Source organism: Sordaria macrospora, chromosome 6 (genome assembly GCF_033870435.1).
Source record: "Sordaria macrospora chromosome 6, complete sequence".
Lineage (NCBI taxonomy): Eukaryota > Fungi > Ascomycota > Sordariomycetes > Sordariales > Sordariaceae > Sordaria > Sordaria macrospora.
The window spans coordinates 3,485,615-3,504,890 of record NC_089376.1 but is presented as its reverse complement, the minus strand read 5'-3'; the positions used below and the strand labels follow the sequence as shown (position 1 = coordinate 3,504,890).

At 52.7% G+C, this 19,276-nt stretch overlaps 4 protein-coding genes across 4 annotated transcripts; 2 read left to right on the top strand and 2 right to left on the bottom strand.

The window, feature by feature from the left end:
• The first annotated feature begins 461 nt into the window (after positions 1 to 461).
• SMAC4_09161 (uncharacterized protein) lies at positions 462 to 3,950 on the top strand. Its single transcript, XM_003347408.2, has one exon. It carries the CDS (start codon positions 1,076 to 1,078, stop codon positions 3,626 to 3,628), a length of 2,553 nt encoding a protein of 850 aa, XP_003347456.1. The 5' UTR covers positions 462 to 1,075; the 3' UTR covers positions 3,629 to 3,950.
• Positions 3,951 to 5,280: 1,330 nt separating this feature from the next.
• SMAC4_09162 (uncharacterized protein) lies at positions 5,281 to 7,032 on the bottom strand (the record flags this gene model as incomplete). Its single annotated transcript, XM_066090903.1, has 2 exons — positions 6,756 to 7,032; positions 5,281 to 6,694 (listed from the first exon to the last, which is right to left on the bottom strand). The coding sequence occupies exon 2, from the start codon at positions 6,559 to 6,561 to the stop codon at positions 5,281 to 5,283; it is 1,281 nt and encodes a 426-aa protein (XP_065947574.1). The 5' UTR covers positions 6,562 to 6,694; positions 6,756 to 7,032.
• Positions 7,033 to 7,480: 448 nt separating this feature from the next.
• SMAC4_09163 (uncharacterized protein) lies at positions 7,481 to 9,782 on the top strand. The gene is made up of 5 exons (XM_066090904.1): positions 7,481 to 7,645; positions 7,761 to 7,778; positions 7,979 to 8,145; positions 8,204 to 8,227; positions 8,296 to 9,782. The coding sequence occupies exons 1-5, from the start codon at positions 7,578 to 7,580 to the stop codon at positions 9,648 to 9,650; spliced, it is 1,632 nt and encodes a 543-aa protein (XP_065947573.1). The 5' UTR covers positions 7,481 to 7,577; the 3' UTR covers positions 9,651 to 9,782.
• Positions 9,783 to 10,137: 355 nt separating this feature from the next.
• On the bottom strand, positions 10,138 to 14,663 carry SMAC4_09164 (uncharacterized protein; the record flags this gene model as incomplete). The annotated part of the gene is made up of 2 exons (XM_003347411.1): positions 10,138 to 13,398; positions 13,458 to 14,663. The coding sequence occupies 2 exons, from the start codon at positions 14,661 to 14,663 to the stop codon at positions 10,138 to 10,140; spliced, it is 4,467 nt and encodes a 1,488-aa protein (XP_003347459.1).
• Between the last annotated feature and the right edge of the window lie 4,613 nt (positions 14,664 to 19,276).

Sequence of the window (19,276 nt, the reverse complement as noted above, 5' to 3'; positions counted from 1 at the left end):
TGCGCCGAGTGCTTCACTGGCGTCTAGGCTTTTTGGGTTCTGTTGTCGCTTGAGAATAGCTTCTACCTTGGTGTGAGAGATAGAGTGAGAGACATTGTTTGCTGTTTGGCCCGTTTGTTTGGCGAGACTTCGGGAAACAATATTTGCCTAAAAAGCGACATCTACACTACCATCTGCCCCCTTCCTTATATTGCTACCGCTCGCCTGTCCGGCAACTCCCTACCATACACTGCACGAGTGTGTTAACGGGATCATGGTCCCCAGCTCCCGGATTGGATCCATCCAGAACCCAGCGCCATCCCGGCCCACGCTCCCTACTGCCACCACCACGTTCCCTTATCCATAGGCATGCCACCATACCATACCATATCCCACACGCATACCGATCCCCATCATATCCGATCCCATATAAAACAGTACCAAGCACCCCAATACGGCGTGTGCCCTCCCTTTCAAAAGTCACAAGAGTCACCTGGATCGCCTTTTTTATTTACCCTTTGGTCAACACATCTCCTTCGGCACTCGGAACAAAATCAGCTCAAAAAAAAATTGGTGGATGATAACTGTTGAAAAGAGTCGGTCGAGGTCCCTGTCAGCAACTGAGGTGGATTGTGGATTACGATACCCCATTCGGCCGAGGTTCTCCCATCTGGTCTAACCTGGCTCTTTAGCTGGCCACTCAACCCTCCTGGGGTAAGCCCGTCAACCTATTTGGAGACCTGGAGAAACTGGAGACTCTTTCTGGGGAACGACTGGAGCCCGAAGACTGTTATCCACACCACTGGGACCACGCAACGTTGTGTGAGAAGTCTCCGACAAGGGAAACAAGACAAGAAGCCCGTCTCTCCCGCACACCACTCTCTCTTCACCTTCAAGTACTCATTACTCGTACTCATACATATTCACACTCATACTCACACGCACACCATACTCGATGCTATACAAGCATACAATACAACAACGACAACAAACACAGCATATACCCAGCAGACGACATCAGCATCTTCACCAAGTGTTACACGCAACCCAACAGAGAGGAACCTCGATGGTCAGGTAGTACCACGGAAACAACACAATGGCAACTCCAACAACTGGTGGTGCCGTGCTGGTGTCAACAACACCTCAGACGCCGGCTACCACGAGGATAACGAGATCATCACGAGAGTCGAATTTCCTTAGTCCGGGTGGTGGTAGTATGGACAAGGGGACAGGGGTGGTGTCTGGACTCTCTCTGAATGGATACCAAGAGCCACGCCGGCGGTGCGACCAATGCCCTGGGGGCCAGCGGCACACGCTATGCACCCACCATAACCTGGGGTACAACAGCCAGTCACATTCCTCTCAGCAGCAGCGCGAGCCCGAGTTTATCCTGTCCTCGTCAGTTGCAAGTGCAAGTGGAAGTGGAAGCAGAAGCGGAAGCGGAAACGGAAGCCACAGCGCCGCCGCGCTACAAGGACCATTAACAGGGACCTCCTCAGCGGCACACAACCATCTCCAACGACCCCGCAGGATCTCGAAGCTCAAGCACCGCTCCCTGACTGCCACACTGGCGGACCTTAAGAATGCCGGCTCCCTCAGCAACAATAACATTGGCCGCCCCCGAAGCAGCGGTTCTCCTGTCACCCAAGCCACCACCCAGCAAGAACAAACTTCCCCTGCCGGCGACGACATGGAACCGCCCGTGCTCTCCTTTTACGGCACCGAGCCCGTCCCCCTTCCCAGCCGCTTTGCCCAGATCAAGCGCAGTCTCGTCGCCGGCCACGAAAAGGAGCTTGAGGCTTCGTGGGCCCGTCTGATAGCTGCACTACGCGATGAGGTCGACAACATTGCCTCGCGCGGGTCGTCAATCACTCCCAGCATCGACTTCACCAACATCTCCAACCCGTCCAAAAAGTCAGACTTCGCCCGCGACCTCAAGCGCTATGGTCTTGGCGTCATCCGCGGCGTCGTGCCCCATGCCGATGCGCAAAAGGCCATAGATGAGACCGTCAAGTACCTCGAGACCAAGCACGACTTCAAGGATCCCACCCCCCAAGATCCGACATGCTTCGACTTCTTCTGGAGCCCTGCCCAAGTGCGCACCCGCGCCCACCCCAAGGTGCTGCAAGCACAGCGCTTCGCCATGTCGCTCTGGGACAATGATGCCGACGACCGCATGGCAACCCGCTTCCCCATTGCATATGCCGATCGTCTGCGCATTCACGGCGCCAACATCGGCGGAGTGGGCCCCGATGCTGCCGAGAAGAAGGCAAGCGAGGACCCTGCCGCCGCAGAGGCCCAAAAGGCTGCAATGGAGCTCCTCGGCGACTTCGCATCCTCTACCGTCATCGCCCAGGTCGACAACGGCAGTCTCGAGCGGTGGGAGTCAGACGGGTACGGTCGCGGAGGCACCTACGACGCCGTCTTCAAGGGCGAGTGGGAGAAGTACGACCCGTGGGATCCCACCTACCGCGTGACCGCAACCCCGGATCTCTACAACGGCTACGGTGCCTGCAGCATCTTCCGCATGTACCAGGGCATCGTGGCTCTCAGCACCATCGACCCGGGCATGGTACGGCTTCTCCCCAGCCCCAAGCTCGCCACCGCCTACTTCCTCCTCCGCCCCTTCTTCTCGCCCAAGAACCCGCCTCCCGAGCGCCGCGAAGGTCCCGAGTGGGACGCCTTCCTTGACGCATCCAACTGGTCTCTCGACGCCGAGCAAAGCACCATTATCCACGGCGCCGTCCCCGGCCACGCCCAGCGTCTCACCGAGCTCTGGCATCCGCACCTGCACCTCCGCCGCACCCTCACCACCCTGCCCACCCTGCAAACAGGCGATTACATCGTCTGGCACCCGGATCTGGCCTACCACATCACCTCCAACCCCAACACCATGGCGAGCCGCGCACCCACACCACCACCTCCTGGGGCAAATGGCGACGATGACGACTCAGAGTCACCAGTATCAAAACCCGTGTCGATCCTCGTCTACGTCCCCGCCGCCCCGCTCACCCAGACTAACGCGCTGTACCTGGCTCGCCAGCGCAAGACCTTCCAGCGCGGACACCCCGGTCCTGACTTTGATTCTACGGGAAGCGGTCTAGGCAGCGAGGCGTCGCACTCTGGCAGGCCGGGCGAGACGGAGATTGCCGAGGTCGGCGGGCCCGCGGGCTTGCAGGCCATGGGTCTGGCGCCGTTTGATATTGCGCCCACGCCGACGAGCAACTCGAGCAATGATGGCGAAGCAGATGCAGACGAGGATGTTGAAATGGAGGGTACCACTACCAAGGCCACTACATCCGATAAGCCCGGCAGCCCAAGCTCAACGGAAATGATTGGTGGTGTGTCAAACACGCCCGTTAGCAGGGCTGAGGCGGAAGTCGCGAGGATGGCGAATATCATCTTGTTTCCTGATCGCTATGATTTCTATATGGGCACTAGGCGGGCCTCGACGACGGCGACGAAGAGGAAGAGGTCGTCGGCGGATGTGAACGACGAGGAGAAGGAGAACGACAAGGGGAAGAGGAAAGAAAAATCGCCAATCACCATTGTAAGCAAGGAGGTCACGGTGCCGGTGACGGTGCCGGTTCAGGTGAAGCAGGAGCAGGAGAAGGGGAGAAAAGATAGCAGCAGCAGCAGCAGTGCTTGAGATACACGTAGGGGACGTGAGAGTTTTTTGTTTGGATACCTATCTTTTTGGTTTTTTGGTCGTTGAAATTCTGTACATGGGAGAGCTAAACCAGGCAGCGAGCGGATGGAGGATGGAAAGTGGAAAGTCAAAGTGCGTGCGTTGTGCGTGCGTTGTGCGTGCATGGAGCGATCGATAGACGCGACTCATCATACCCCCCCATATCTTACCTTACCTTAGTCATACCCCCCTTTTTTTTATCATTATTTGTGTGTCCCCCTCCTCGCTCTTCCGGTTCATTATACGAACTCATAGTGATTGGAAGACTGGAGCCGCAGTACCGTACAGGTAGTTTACTTTACCTACAGTGAGGTATCCTACCCCTACCTATATATTCGTGTTACTTGGTTTGAAGCATATTTATGTTTGCCTGATTGTACTCAAGTTGTTAAGGTATTATTTCCTTTCGTTCATCTGTTCGAGATCAAACCCCTTGGCAATCGCCAGTTGGTGTTTGAAACACTTGCAAAACTTAAGGTAATGTGCATAAACTAGGTAGGAGGTAGCAGACTACCCTACCTACCTACTATGTAGTGTTTTACATGAGGACATTGAATGGTAGACTCCAGTCGAGTGTGAAGACTTGACGGGAGAGATCAAAATGACTTGGCTATGGCACCCAAGGTACACTATTTACTCGCGCCGTGAAACTACAAAGGATGTTACCCGGGCTGGTTCGATGGTCGCTTTGTGGTGGTGTGGTATCTCTTTGTCTTCATGAAGATGGAGAATACTTTAGTACCTACCTATTATGGATACGGGGATACTCTAGTATCATAAGAGATCCTTACCTAGAACTCGGTGAATAAAGAAGACTTCCAAACTGCCGAATATCATCTTCAGCCCACTTACATACGGTCAGTCAGTCAGTCAGTCAGTCAGTCACGCACATGCAGACTCCATACCTAACCTAGCAACTGCGTATTCGGCTTCCAGCATCCTTCTTCTGTCCAGTCCACTCACTAAGTTAAACCGATGGATGCATGATGCGGCCGCGATGACTCCGTGGACCGACTGCACTGGGTCCGGGTTTGGACTTCATCTTTACGATGCGAACCGCTGTTTATATAGCCGCTTGTTTGGTAGCATGATGTCGGCCACTCTACCATCATTTAGCAACTCTGCTAACGGGCTGGCGGTAACGTTCGACGGGATATGGGGTGTGGTTCATGATGGTGGTTGTCGGATGCTTCATCGGGAGGGGGGAATGTGAAGGTGGAATTCGAAACGATGGCTGAGACAGGTAGGATGTGGATTAGATGTGGCTTGACAGCGTCTCGTTAGGCTGGGGTTAGGGAAAAGAACATCGTTTGTATATGGTAGCAGAGGCACACTAATTCGCGAGGGGACAGGGTGAGTGGAAAGGCAGGATTAAAGTCATTTCACGTGCAAAGGTCACTTCACGAGGAGCACAAGGAATCTTGATGTTAAACAAAGATGCAATATTCTATTGTTAACCCTGTAGCAATATCTACAGGACAAAGCAAAACTAAACTGGGAGATGTCCAAAAGACACTTGAAGTTGGACAAAGACAAACAATGAGAGAACAAAGAAGGGGAACAAGAAACAATACAAAGCCAATGTCCGGCACTACCCAAAATCAAGCCATCATTCAAAGAGGCAACTTGCTCTCGTCGAAGTTGAGAAAGTCCATTATGTCCACCTCTTGATCGACCGCCTCTGAGAGCGCTTGGTCCAAGAGCAGGTCATTCTCGTTGAGAGCCCCAATAGTGGTAAAGTCAGGTAGAGGCACTGGCTCTTCCTGGGCGGGTTCGTTAACGACAGCAGGCTTCGTAACGGCAGGCTCGCTGTCAGCGGTTTTCGCACTAGCAGAAGTACACTCTTGGAGGGCCTTTTCGAGATCTTCATCAGAGAATTCGACAGGGAGGTCGAGGAGGTCGAGGTCTAAGACAGGATTAGCAGCAAGGTTGTCCTCAAAACCAAACAACTCTTGGTCGAGATCCATGGAGGGAGCTGCGCCAACGTCAGCACTGAGGGCGTCCTCACAACCACCCAAGGGCAACTGGAAGTCGTCGATATTCATAGGCATGGGCGTAGGGTTACTGACACTTACCGGCATGGAGAAGTCCATAGAGAAATCCATGTTGGGCCAGGTGGATCGAGACACCTTGAACATACCGAATGTCTCATCGAACTCCCAAAGGAGGTCAAAGACCCTCGGAACGTAGGGCTTAAGGTCGCGGACGTGGTGCTTGAGAATGTCGTGAACCGAGGCGATGAACGAGTTATACTCGAGAACAGCAAGCTGATAGTCGAGGCCCTTGTCGGTGGGATAGAAGGCGCCACGCATGAGCTCGGATTTCTGGCAGAGCTTCAAGAAATCTTCGAGGTCACGGCAGCGGCCGCTGAGTGTGGCCAGACGCTGATAGACGAGTGGTGAGAGCTCCTTTGGGTGAGACTGGACGGTTGCGGGAAACTGTAGAGTCAACGGGGTGAAGGGGACGGGGTCCTGGATTCTGGGAGAGGGGAGAGACTGGGCAACAGCCGCCGTGATCTCCCTCTGCTTGGTGAGAAGCTGTTGGTTACTCGAATACGGGGAGGGGTCCTGTGTGTCGTTAGTGGGCAGAGGCTGTTGCACAATAGCGGCATTCTTCTCAATCTGCTGGACGTTAGGAAGTGCGGCAAGCGCAGCGATTTGAAGCCGTGTGTTTTTACGCTTATTTCTAGGTGGCTGGCGTACGAACTTGTAGGTAGGAAAAGCCTTACCGTGGCCCTCAAGTTCCATCTGGCAAAAAACTTTATACTTGGCTTTGACCGAGGGAGATTCAAGAGCCCAGCTGATGGAGATGATGGCTGCCAAAGACCTGGATCCCTTTGGTAAGTCGGAGCAATGTCTCTCGCGCCATTCTTCGGCCCGTGGAATACAGGCCATCGAGTAAAGGACGAAGTGGTTGCATGGTCGCTTCGGCTTGTTGATGCCTAACTCCTTGATTCTGATCTCGACGGACCTGTTGACATAAGGTTCCACATCCTGGATCGGTACGTAATCGAGGTCCGTATATTCGCTAAGAGGCTTGGTGAGCAAACTCTCGAGTACAGGATTGGGAGCGCGAGTACTGAACCTACCCATGTTGATGAATGTGGATGAGTGATGGCGATGGTATGAGTCGTTTTCTGGTGAGTCAGTATGTTGATGTGGTCGTGGTAGCAAGGTTGAGGCTGCTAGTTTGAGTTGATGATGTGGATGAAACAACATGGTTACGATGGAAATCGTCGTCTATTTATGCCCAAATTGCTTCATTTCTGGAACCATGAACAAGATGTTTCTTCTGTAGACAAGCTCTGGACTGGACGACGAAGTTGAGACGAGTTCACGGAAGAGAAAGTCAAACAAAGACTTGAGCGAGGAAAGGGCTGAAAGAAACAGCAACAGAGCCATTGTCCCGCGGAAGAGTATCCGAGCCGGTAAGAAGCCAATTGCGACATGTTGAATGTGACGAAAACATGCTTGATGTTCACTTGTCTGGGAAAACAGATGATAATGAAGTGGAATTAAAGTTGAACACCTGCCAATTCCAGTGATGTCAGTCCCATTTCATAGCGCACAGCCTGGACCGGTCCGTGGAGCAGCCAGTGACAGATGGGGCGGGACTCCAGCGGGGTGGGTGGAGTGCCGTTTGGTGACTGTGATTTTGGGGTTCATGATTGGCTGCAGAGCTTTCTTATCAGCTTATCGGCAGCTGAGTCATCCAACATTTCAAAAAGTTCACACTGACTCCTCCCCCACCCGAGCCGCCTGTAGCTGGGTGGTTGCAGGGCCCTGAAAAAAAATCGAATCCCTCTCTCTTTTCCGTCTTCGTTTTGAGATCCGGCATCCAAAATTCGAAGTCGCGCATTCGCAATCTTTGGTTGTCGATAACCTCCCGTCCCAAATACCCAACCAACACAATGGCTGCCGCTACCCTCGGAGAGGTGCCTACCAAGGCCTTCGATACCATCCTGACTTTGGATTTCGGGTGCGTCGTTCCTTCCAATATACTGATATTGTTACTACAATATGCAGCTTTGTGTGTGTTGATACATGTGAATGTTCATCTTGTGCTAACATGTCGTTCTTCCCTCTCGTAATAGATCGCAGTACACTCATTTGTAAGTCACTTCTTTTCACACTCACTCATATGAAAGATGAGTTGCAGCACACTATTTGCTCCTGGTTCCGTAATTACAACAAATTCAGCCATTCATGGTTGCCTTTTTGTGCACTCATGACCCCTGGACTGCCTTCACCTCTCAACCACCCCCCCTGCATCCCCAATGTAAACAACAGACATACTGACCCTTACCCATAGGATCACCCGTCGTCTGAGAGAGCTCAATATCCTCTCTGAGATGCTGCCATGCACCACCAAGATTGCCGATCTTGACTACAAGCCCAAGGGTGTCATTCTCTCCGGCGGCCCCTACTCTGTCTATGAGGACGGTGCTCCCCACGTCGACCCTGCCGTGTTTGAGCTTGGTATGGATCACCTTTCCCATGGAACACTGCTTGTATCCTTGCTAACTCTTCCGTCTAGGTGTCCCCATTCTTGGCATCTGCTGTACGTGATCACTCATGATCATCACCACTCTCATCTCAAGATCTCACCCATATTGACACATCCAACAGATGGCATGCAGGAGATCGCCTGGCGCGCCAGCCCCGAGAACGTCATCGCTGGCGTCCACCGCGAGTACGGCCACTCCAACCTGAAGGCCCTCAAGGGCGACGATGCCCATGTCGACCGCCTCTTCGACGGCCTCGAGGACTCGATGCGCGTGTGGATGTCCCACGGCGACAAGCTCGGCGCCCTGCCCGAGGGTTTCCACACCGTTGCCGTCTCCGACAACTCCGAGTACGCCGCCATCGCTCACAAGACCAAGCCCATCTACGGTCTCCAGTTCCACCCCGAGGTCACCCACTCCCAGAATGGCACCCAGCTGCTCAAGAACTTCGCCGTCGGCATCTGCGAGTGCGCCCAGAACTGGACCATGGCGCGCTTTTTGGATCAGGAGATCGCCCGCATCCGCGACCTCGTCGGCCCCGAGGGCCAGGTCCTCGGTGCCGTCTCCGGCGGCGTCGACTCCACCGTGGCCGCCAAGCTGATGAAGGAGGCCATCGGCGACCGCTTCTGGGCCGTCCTCGTGAACAACGGCGTCATGCGCCTTGACGAGTGCGAGCAGGTGGAGCGCGACCTGAAGCAGCACCTGGGCATCAACCTGACCGTCATCGACGCTTCCAAGGACTTCCTCGAGGGTCTCAAGGGTCTCCACGACCCTGAGCAGAAGCGCAAGTTCATCGGCGGCAAGTTCATCGACGTGTTCGAGGCCGAGGCCGCCAAGATCGAGGAGGCCGCCGAGAAGTCCGGCAAGGGCACCAAGATCGGCTTCTTCCTCCAAGGCACACTCTACCCGGACGTCATCGAGTCGCTGTCCTTCAAGGGCCCCTCCGCCACCATCAAGACCCACCACAACGTCGGCGGCCTGCCCGAGCGCATGACCAACGGCCAGGGTCTACAGCTGATCGAGCCGCTCCGCTCGCTGTACAAGGACGAAGTCCGCGAGCTGGGCCGCACCCTCGGCATCCACGAGGAGCTGGTCATGCGCCACCCCTTCCCCGGCCCGGGTATTGCTGTGCGCATCCTCGGCGAGGTCACGGAGGAGAAGGTGCGCATCGCGCGCCAGGCCGACCACATTTTCATTTCCGAGATCCGCAAGGCCGGCCTGTACGACCAGATTTCGCAGGCGTACGCCGCCGTGGACCCCAGCCGCGCCGTCGGTGTCATGGGCGACAAGCGCGTGTATGGCTATATTATCATCCTGCGCGCGGTCACCACTACCGATTTCATGACGGCCGAGGCCTTCAACTTCCCTTGGGAGTTCCTGCAGCGCGTCATGAACAGGATCGTTAACGAGGTTAATGGCGTTTGCAGAGTCACTTATGATATCACTAGCAAGCCTCCTGGTACTATTGAGCTTGAGTAAATGACCGATAGGGTTGTTTAGCTTTGGTTTAGGAAGGGAAGGATGGAAGGAAAGGGTTGGAAAGTGCTAGATGACGGGAGAGAAGGATTGAAGATACCACACGCAAGTAAAAGACGGGAGATGAAAATAGATTTCACGTGTTCATGCCATGTGTTGTGTGCCAATCGCTGATGATGAAGGACTTTGACAGTGATCTTGTGGATGAAATGGTGTTATGTTTGTGGATGCTATAGCCTGGGTTTCGTACGGTAAGTGACGGGGGAGCCTTTCTCACGCCAAGTAACCCAAAACAACGCACCCCTAATCCAGGAAACGTCCCCAGCCATCAAGCCATCCCATCCGCAAGCAGGAACATGTAGGCCAGAACCACATTGCAAAATAACGACTGAATTATAAAAAGTAGCAAACTCCAAACGCCTCTTCTCTTATCTTATCAAAACACACCTCTACCTACCCGATCTCTCCGCATGTCATAAATCCTCACCACTTATGCATCAACATAAAAATCCTCATCATCATCCCCCAACTCCTCAATCCTTAAGCTCCCATCAATCACATCCTTTTCTCCCTGCCCTTGCACCTCCACCTTTATCTTCTTTCCCTGCTCTCCCTCAATATCGTCATATAACCCCTCCTCCGTAACCTCCTGCACATCCGACAACCACGGCGCTCTCGCCACCTTCTGTCTCCCCATCCCACTCATAGCGCTCTTGTCAACCCTACCCCTTGAAGAAACCGAAGGAGGTTTCTGTCGCTGTTTTTCCGGTGACATGGATGTGGTTCTGTCTCCGGGACTGATATCCATGGCGTTTGTTCCAGCTCCAGGACTAGTCCCAAGGTTCCCGAACCCTCCCCACCCCTGACTTTGTCCCTGTCCTATTGGCAAAGTCATGGGGTTGAGATTCACGTTCTTATGCTCGAACCCTTTCTTTATCGTCTCTTTGGTGACAACCGGCATACCCATGCCCATTCTTGGGTTAGAGTTTCCTCTCTTCCTTCCTACTCTTGTCGGTGATCCGGATCCGGATCCGGAATTAGCTCGGGAACGGCCGAGGCGGGCACCAGCTCCTGAACCAGAACCAGAACCGGCGCGTGGGCGACCGCTAGATGCAGACCTAGCGCCTGAACCTGGGCTATGGCTAGGCTGAGAAGGACGAGAAGGACCGCGTGGGTTTGGATTAAAGCTTGGGTTGAACGTGTTACCCTTGGGCACGGCGGCGGCGGCGTTGGATGTACTGACGTTGGGGTTAAAATTGCTGTGCCTTGTAGCGGTGTTGGGATCGAATCTCTGCATAGGTTTTACCGGCTGGTTTTCTGCCGTGGTGGGAATATTACGACCAGCGAAACTAAAAGAAGAAGAACCAGTCCGCTTTGGATCGAGCTTAGCCGAGTCCTTAGGAGCTGCAGGTCCAAAAGGGTCATCACCACCCGCTGTAGTACCGGTAGCAGAATTTGGAGGCGTAGCAGGTCGCAGTTTGAGCGTAGGGGGTTTAGGTCTAGCAAGTACCAGAGCCATGGGATTCTCATCGACAATGTTTTCCATACCTAGTTTCTTTTCGTCGCCCTTCCGGCTCGGAGTACTAGGAGCTTGGGTTCTCGATGTAGATGAACGACGCGGTCGTCCGGTAGTTGAAGGCGCACGAGTACGAGAAGAAGAGCCAGCGCGTTGATGAGAGCCCGATGACGCAGAACCTGCACGGGATCTTCCTCGTCCCTGTCTCTCTATTTCAGCAGCTTTGCGTCTCTCTCTTTCCTCGTTCTCCTTTCTGGCTCGCCATATCTCCTCTAGCTGCCTAGCCGCCTTCTGATTGGCGGTTTCTCCCACCGGCGCCTTAGCCTGTTCCGCGGTCTTGCCCTGTTCTCTTCTAAGCCTCTCATGTTCGCGCCGCTTCTTCTCCGCCTGCTGCGCCCTTCTTTCCGCCTTCATCTTGTCAAGATCAAAGTCATTTTTCTCATCCTCTGCAAGGCCGCTCACTTTGGGCTTCCTTGAACTGATAAACAGGTCGGCGTAGTTCTCCTTCTTTGTCACGTCCTTCACCTTCAGCTTCGCTTCGTCCATGTATTTTTCACGTGCCCGTCGTTCGTCCGTCTCCGAATCTGCTCCCATGTCCATATCATCCATGTCAATTTCAGGCCCCATATCCATCGGAACAGTCCCTTCCACCGGTGATCTGGGAGCACCAAACGGGTTGTCAGGCTCATCCAAATCCATCGCATTCAGACTGAGACGTCTCGGCTCTCCCGTCATCTCCACCTCCATAGTATCCATCTTGGACCAAAACTGCTCCCTGAAGTACCTGTCTTCCAACGCCCTATGGTAGGCCAACTCTCTATCCTGCTGCTCCAACTGGTCCTTTAGTCTTCGTTCAGCTTCCTTCTTTTCCAGCTCAGCCCTCTTCATCTCTTCTCTCCTCTGATATTCCTCCTCCAACAACTGCACCAGCCGGGCGTTACTCCACTCCATCTCCTTACCCGGACCCAGATCCTGGGCCTGACCTTCTTGTGCAGATGCCGACATGGCCAACTTCGCCCATTCCTGCATATCCGCTAGCAAGACAGGGTCATACCGACCGAGCATCATCTCGAGTGTGTAAATAATTCCCGGATGGACACCGCTGTGCCTGGGTGCAGTGATATCATTGGTCCACCTCTTGTGGCCATCCTCCAGCTCGTCGAGCAGCTGAGCGGAGCTTTTACCCATCTTGTTTTCGATCTTCATCTCGTAGGCGTAAAACTCGAGGAGAAGCCGGAAGTCGTAGCGGGTGAGTAAGGTCACAACAGCGGCGATGTCGGCTGTTAGACCGAGGAGGCTACGGATAGCGAGAGCGGGATTCTTGGCTTGTTCGTGTTTCTGGTTGCCTACCTCGAGGGCATCTAGGAGTTGGGGCAGGGGTTTCACGATGTTCTCGGGCTGGATGAGCCAGACGTAGAAGCTGTCGAGCAGTTGGCGGTTGTAGTGGGGAAAGTATGTGTCTAGCTTCGTAAGGTCGGGCGGTGGTCGGGAGAAGAAGGCTGTGAGGCCAAATGGTCCTCGAGTGATTAGAGCCGTCGAGTTTGTCTGGCTTTCTGCTTCATCCAGCTCGCCACACAACGCCTCAAAGGCCCTGCCGACTGGGGGAATGACAACTGGGCAATTGGGAATCGGGGGCTGAATTGGACGAGGGACGTTTAGGCTCGGGAGTCTTTTTAAGATCCTTCCTGGCAAAACAGTGTTATCAGTTGTAGTCGCATTCGTGGTAGGACTGGATAGGGAGACATACCGAGTAGTGTAGTTTACGGGGGTGGTGGGCTTGGGTGCCGGCGTCGGAGTAGTTGGCTTGGGTGCTGGTGCTGGAGCTGGAGTTGATGTCACAGGCTTCGTCGCCTCCGCAACCTCCGTCTTACTCGTTGTTTTATCAACCTTTGCACGCTTGGTACTTGGCGGATTTGAGACATGGTTGTCATCGTCGACATGGATAACAATGGGGTCATCGTCGATATTGATAACTGGTCGGAGGGGGTCTTCATATCCAACCACTCTGTAGATATGACTTTCCGTAACCCCATGGTAGCTATTTCTAGGCAGCGACAGCGAAGATGGGAGGGAGTTCAACGGCGCCCTCCAGTGGTGGGATACGCCGTCATCTGGCCTGTTGTGCTCTGCTGTAAGGAGCTTGTACATTTTCGTGGACTCCAGCGTGAGGCGTGGAAGGCGGAACTCGTAGGAAAGATAATTGTTCGGAAGCATGGGTCGGTAATGATTTTCATACTATTATAATCACAGTATTGTCAGCTGTCATTACTCTATGGAGGTCTAAGGGGACGTACCGCATAGCAAAGAAATATGTGTCGACTGTTGTAGGCCCCAAAAGTCTTCATGTCGTAGACCTTGTTAAACCACTTTGCTTTTTCCGAACCGTACTTATAAAGCACGAGAAAAACTTGGTAGAGATCAGCAGTCAAATAGCACGGGTCGTGGTTCATCCAGAGGCCTGGAATGTGCAGTGCCTCCCAAAGGTTGAACTCTCCTTGCATCATTACGCCACCCTCTTTTGGTCCGAATGCCTTGGACTTGAATTTCGTTTTCATCATTCTCTTATAGAAATCGTGGCGAGGATGATAACGGTTGTTGAGGGTGGTCTCGAGATACCAAAGGTGTTCGGCCTTGACGAGTAACCAGAAGCTGGCACTGCCGTAGATCAGTAGCGCGATAGAAGCCCAGTAACAGTGCCCCTCGTCCATTGTTTTGCCGTGGTTGTAATCATCTTCCCACTTGTTTGGATGCATCACAAAGACAACCTTTTCGACCATGGGGAAACCCTTGTAAAGCACGGCGGGAGGGGTTTCAGCATTTCTATACTCTCGCCTGTGGTTTTTGAAATATCTCGACCAATCCCAGTCTCCGAGCATAGTCGCCAGGTCTGGGTCGGCGATTGGAACCGGAGGATCCCCCTTGCGGTAGCGGTCAACGAAATTCGTAGTTGCAGCAAGCTTGTACAATCGAAAGTGATAATCGATGGACCGTCTGTATCCCAGCTCCTTTCTGATACCTGTAAAGTTATGGTGTGATATAAGTCTGACCGGTTCAGCATCAAGAACGGATGCCTTCCTCTTGGACCCTGGCGTGATCGAGGCCTCCGTCTTATCGTCGACCCCGGAAACAACGGCGGTCTTCTTGAATGGAAGCGGCCGGACTTTAAATCCCTCCTGATCATCGTCGTCGCCGATGATACCGATTTTCGGGTCCATAACAGCCTCAGGACGCTCCCATATTTTGACCGTCACAACAGGGGCAGCAGCATCTTCCGGATTGAGGATCGGTTCCTTGCGCCTGATCGTTTTGAGTTCGTCGTAATAGATGAGGTCGGTGATTATTTCGCGATGTCTTGCATTTCTCTTTTGGTACCACAATTTCTCTATCTTTTCCTCTTGGGTGTAACTGGGGGCCTGGGAGGTGGCAGATGTGGGCGTGCCCGCGCCGGAGCCGGAGCCGGAGCCGGCCTGCGACTCTTCGGCGGCCTGTTTTGGCGGCATGATTCGGATCGCGCTTGGTTAGATTGATCGTGCGTATTATTACTGCGATTCGAAGAAAAGAAAGTTGGGAAAGGAAGCCCAAATCAATCAGACTGTTCACCGAGCGCGCTGGCTGGTCGCGATGTGCTGTTCATAAGTACGAGTACTGGGAGTCGACTGAAGCAAGCGACGGCTCCCCTCTCATTGTTCACTACCCCATCTTTCAGGTGAATAGAATTCCGTTGTTCGAATAACTCGGTGACAAACAAAGATCGAATCTACTGTCTTTGACAGTGCCGCTGAGCCTTGTAGCCTTGGGATGGCAGTGGTCGTGTCTCGTGAAGGTTGCTGCTGTTCAATGGGTGGCACTCGGCCCTCTTCCGGATTTGGCATGTTGGTGGCTGGACGTGTCGTCGGGTACGAACAATGGAAGTGTGGAACAAAATGGTCGAGGGGACTTTGAGGCCATTCTTTATTTCATTCTTGGTGGACAAAAATGAAAAAGTTCAACAAAGGCGAGTGGATGTCGAGGTTGGAGACTGGAAAAAGGACGGGAGTTGGCATCTTCAGTTGGAGAAGACGGGATGGAACACAGGTGGAGCTAGAGTCGGGTCGCAAACAGCGGCAGGCAAAATGCTGGCTGTGGAGCCTAGTCAGTATTCTGTCATATGATTGGTCGAGAGCTGTACCAAATGACCTAAAAGGGAAAGTATCATGGTTACTTCATCCTCCTGACCCCTTCTCCTTCAAGTTGTACACCTCAGAATCTCAGACACATGCAACCTGATCAAATGCCCCGGCCTAAGCGCTACCGAGATCATAGTGTCTATGGTGTTTAACTTTGATAGATTTGCTTCTGGGCGTCGCCAACTCAACTCTTTCTGTCTCCTATAGTGTATGTACGAAAAGCCGAAACTCGTGGGACAGAATCGTTCGCTCGCTTTCTTTATGAGCTTAATAGGTACGTCTCGTGTATTAGACAACCCTGTCTTGATTCTCGATCGGACTGCCCCCGACCTCACAATGAAAACTCGTAATAGCCAGATGCAAATTGGACAGACATCAACAAGATGCAATCTGCCACATGGAACTTCTCAAACAGCATGCTCAAGGCAAGAATCAAATATGCCTTGGTTCCTGAACGAAAGGAACCAGTTTGACATAATACTTCCCAGGGCGATTGGCCCAAGATCTCGAATAAATGAAAAAATCCGTATTGGACTGTACGCTGTCTACCTTAGGTAAGGTATATGTCACGGGTTGCGAGAGAGTACCGATAGATAGAGATAACCCAGTGCCCACAGCCGTCCTATCTCCTTACCTCCCACCATGAGACCAGAGACCAAAACATCAAACACCATGGAATCCAAGAAAACAGAAACATTTCACAACCCCAGTGGCAGTTGTAAAGAGTGTCACGACTTTGACGGGCAGGTCTAGGTTCATTGGCGCTCCATACCTAGGTATAAAGAAGAAGAAAAACACACCATATCTTGGCGTCGTTGAGTAGAGGTACGTAGACATCATGTACTACATGTACTATCAACCACTGCCTCTCTTTTCTTTTTGCCCCTAGCCTCGTAAACGCACTCCCGTCCGTATCCATCTTTTATGTCATGTCATATATTAGACGAGAGACCAGAGATCAGATGTACCTCATCATCCTCCACCATTACGCATACTCCCACCATCAATCAGTAAGGCAAAGTCTTTTTTTTTTTTTTTTTTTTTTTTTTTTTTTTTTTCACGCCCGCTTCACAACAAAGCAGGGGCTGCATCTCCGACATGAAGCACAGAGAGTTACTGAGGACTTTATGTTGTGAACATTGACAACGTGTTACTCCAAACCGTCAGCGCTGGGAGCGACATACGAGCACCCGCTGAAGGAAGAACAGGCACATACATGCATCACCCATTGCGGCGTAGTATGTGTCTGGGTAACGTGCAACTCCATTGCTGGTCTTCCTAAGCAAATCTCGAAACAATCCACAAAAGGATATGCAAGGACCGCGCACTCACGTGCCCGTACTATATGCAAAGATCGTCGTTCAATTGTAGGAAACAGTGCGGCATAGGCTGGGCACTTGAACCAGGGAGAGGCGGCTATCTTCTTGTTGGGCTGTGACTCCAGTCGGAAGCCACTGCCGGTTGTGGACCTGCTGGTGGTAGAGTGGAGGTTAAGGTATCCTTTTCACATGGCTCTTCATGTGCCTCTTTAGCTTCTCCAGCGTGTGCTGTGGCTCTCGGCAACCTTTGAATAAGCACGGAAAGTCCTTTCCTAATATGAGTAAAGCCTGACAATCCCAGGGTTGTACGGATTCGTGCGTCCGCAGCATGTGCGCTTCGACTTGATCCCTGGTTGCATATGGTTGATCACCTCCTGGTAGACACATCGTACAACCCTCTTCCGGACATGCCCATGCCCACCAAGGCATGTCATTCTGGACAAAGACGAAGTGAGATCTGTTGTGGATTTGTAGGCCCTGCCTTCTAGCACAAACTTTTCCGCACCAGCAGCAAACAAACAATTGATGGGGGGGTTTTAGACAGTACCCCATAAAATATGTCCTATGTGCCGATAGGTCCTGCCATGTTTTAAACTCTTTCTCGCAAGTTACACATTTCCAGCGTTTAGCAGTGTCAGCGAGAGAGCCGACATTTCTGTCTGCGGTTGCGTGTTCTTGGGCATCCTGCTCCGCTGCTTCGGCTGTTTCTACAGACCTGAAAGTCTCGTCGTCATGTTGGCCTTCCACGTTGAATGCCTCCGCAGATGGCTCGCCGATAATTAGGCTATCTTGAGAAGTTACCACATTGCTTTGAACAATGGGTGGTCCTTCCTGGCCCCTCTCCTTTCGTACCTGGTCATGACCGTCACTCTTTGCCATGTGCCTTGTTTGGGCGTTGTTTTGCCCTGGTTCCAGAGAATAGAGATTGCCGTTGCCTTCAGAGGCATCAAATTTTTGCTTTCCTGGTAATGGGCCCGTTTCTCCCGACGACTGCTTATATCTCGCGCTGGAATTGTGTTTGAGGCCAGTGTGCTGTTGTCCTATGGATGTGGCAGGAGGTGGGATTTGGCTGGAATACAGCGGCTGTGACTTGGGGACGTAATTCCCAGGCGGTGACTGTAGATGAAAGGACTGAGAGTGTGTGTTCTAGTCACGCCCTGAAACTTGTCTAATGCCCATTCCTTCTCCAGCCACAGGGTGGTGGGTGTTCCCGAATCCAAAATTCCTGCCAGGCGGTAACTGCTGATGATGATAGTATGCGTCCTGATCGTTCCCTGCGCTTTGTCCAGCACCCATTGCTCCTCCAGATACTGGATGAATGCCGGATCCGAAATCTGGTTGAACTACCGGCTGGCGAGTTACCTGGGAAGTGCCATTCATGGGCAAAAAGCTGTTGGCATTCTTTCCGCCCATACCGCCACCACGACTACCGGCACCGCCCTGACCCGGCTGTCCTTGCGGCATGCCTTGAGAACCTCTTTGGCCGTCGTGAACGGGTCTCTGGCCTTGTTGGACTTGACCCCTTTGCTGTTGCGCGTGTCTTCGGGCGGCCTGTTGCTGTTGGTGTTGTTGCTGTTGGTGTTGTTGCTGTTGGTGTTGTTGCTGTTGGTGTTGTTGCTGTTGGTGTTGTTGCATTCGCTGCATTGCTTCAGCTTGTTGCTGGATCTGGTACGGCTGTTGCTGTTGCTGCTGTGCCTGGGTTTGAGGTCCTAGCTGCCCCTGTTGTGGTAACTGGCCGGGATGGGAGTGGTTGACAAATCTGTTGTTGCTGGGAGAAGTAGTATCCAGGTTGCCCATCGCCATGCCATTGAATAACATATCGGGATTGTACTGAGTCGGAATAGTCGCAGGAGTATTGCCTGTTTGTTGCAGCTGGTCGCCTGATTGACTTGGCCAACCAGAGGGATCAAAACTCGAAGCGGTCAGGCCGTCAAAAGTGCCCGTTAGGGGCTGTTGGAAAAGGCCTGCGAAGTTCGGATCTTGGTAGTCGAAGTTTGCGAATAACGGCGGCACGTTCTGCCCATCCATATCCCCTTGCTGCTGGCCAGAAAAAGACCCCGCCGGGTTATGGTTCGGATACTGAGAAGCTGCGTTGGCTGGGGGGCCAAAATATTGCTGTGGTCCTGTGGGATATAAATCTGTTGAGTCATCAAAAGCAGTTGCTGAGGATTGGCTAAGGCGTACATCCAGATCTTGGAAGTCCTGATTTTGGAAGTACTGATTTTGGAAGTACGCTTGCAAGTACTGATCTTGGAAGTACTGATTTTGGTAGTTCTGGTTTTCGAATACTGGTGGCGCGTTCTGCAATGGCGGTACGCTCTGCTCGTCTCCATTCGCTTGCTGCTGCTGGCCGGGCTAAGACCCTGCTAGGCCATGGTTTGGATGCTGAGACATATCGCGTGGGAAAGATAGGTATGAAAATGCTCTGTAGTAAACCTACGGTGTGTGATATGGCCTGCTAATGAAAATGAAGAGTCTGGGAAGAATGATGTTGAGAAGTCAATTGGGAACGGAACCTGTAACATTGCCTCGGTTTATATGCCGCGCATGACAGGAGCAGATCCCTTGGATTCACGTCCTGAGCAAGTTCTTCCCTTCCATTATTAGCATCAGGTCGTCTTGGACGGT

Excerpts from the sequence above, each read along its gene's own strand:
- SMAC4_09161 (XM_003347408.2), top strand. The coding sequence starts at position 1,076 with ATGGCAACTCCAACAACTGGTGGTGCCGTGCTGGTGTCAACAACACCT.
- SMAC4_09163 (XM_066090904.1), top strand. The coding sequence starts at position 7,578 with ATGGCTGCCGCTACCCTCGGAGAGGTGCCTACCAAGGCCTTCGATACC. Across the intron at positions 8,146-8,203 it reads CCCTGCCGTGTTTGAGCTTG|GTGTCCCCATTCTTGGCATC; the intron begins GTATGGATCACC and ends TCTTCCGTCTAG. Across the intron at positions 8,228-8,295 it reads CCCCATTCTTGGCATCTGCT|ATGGCATGCAGGAGATCGCC; the intron begins GTACGTGATCAC and ends CACATCCAACAG.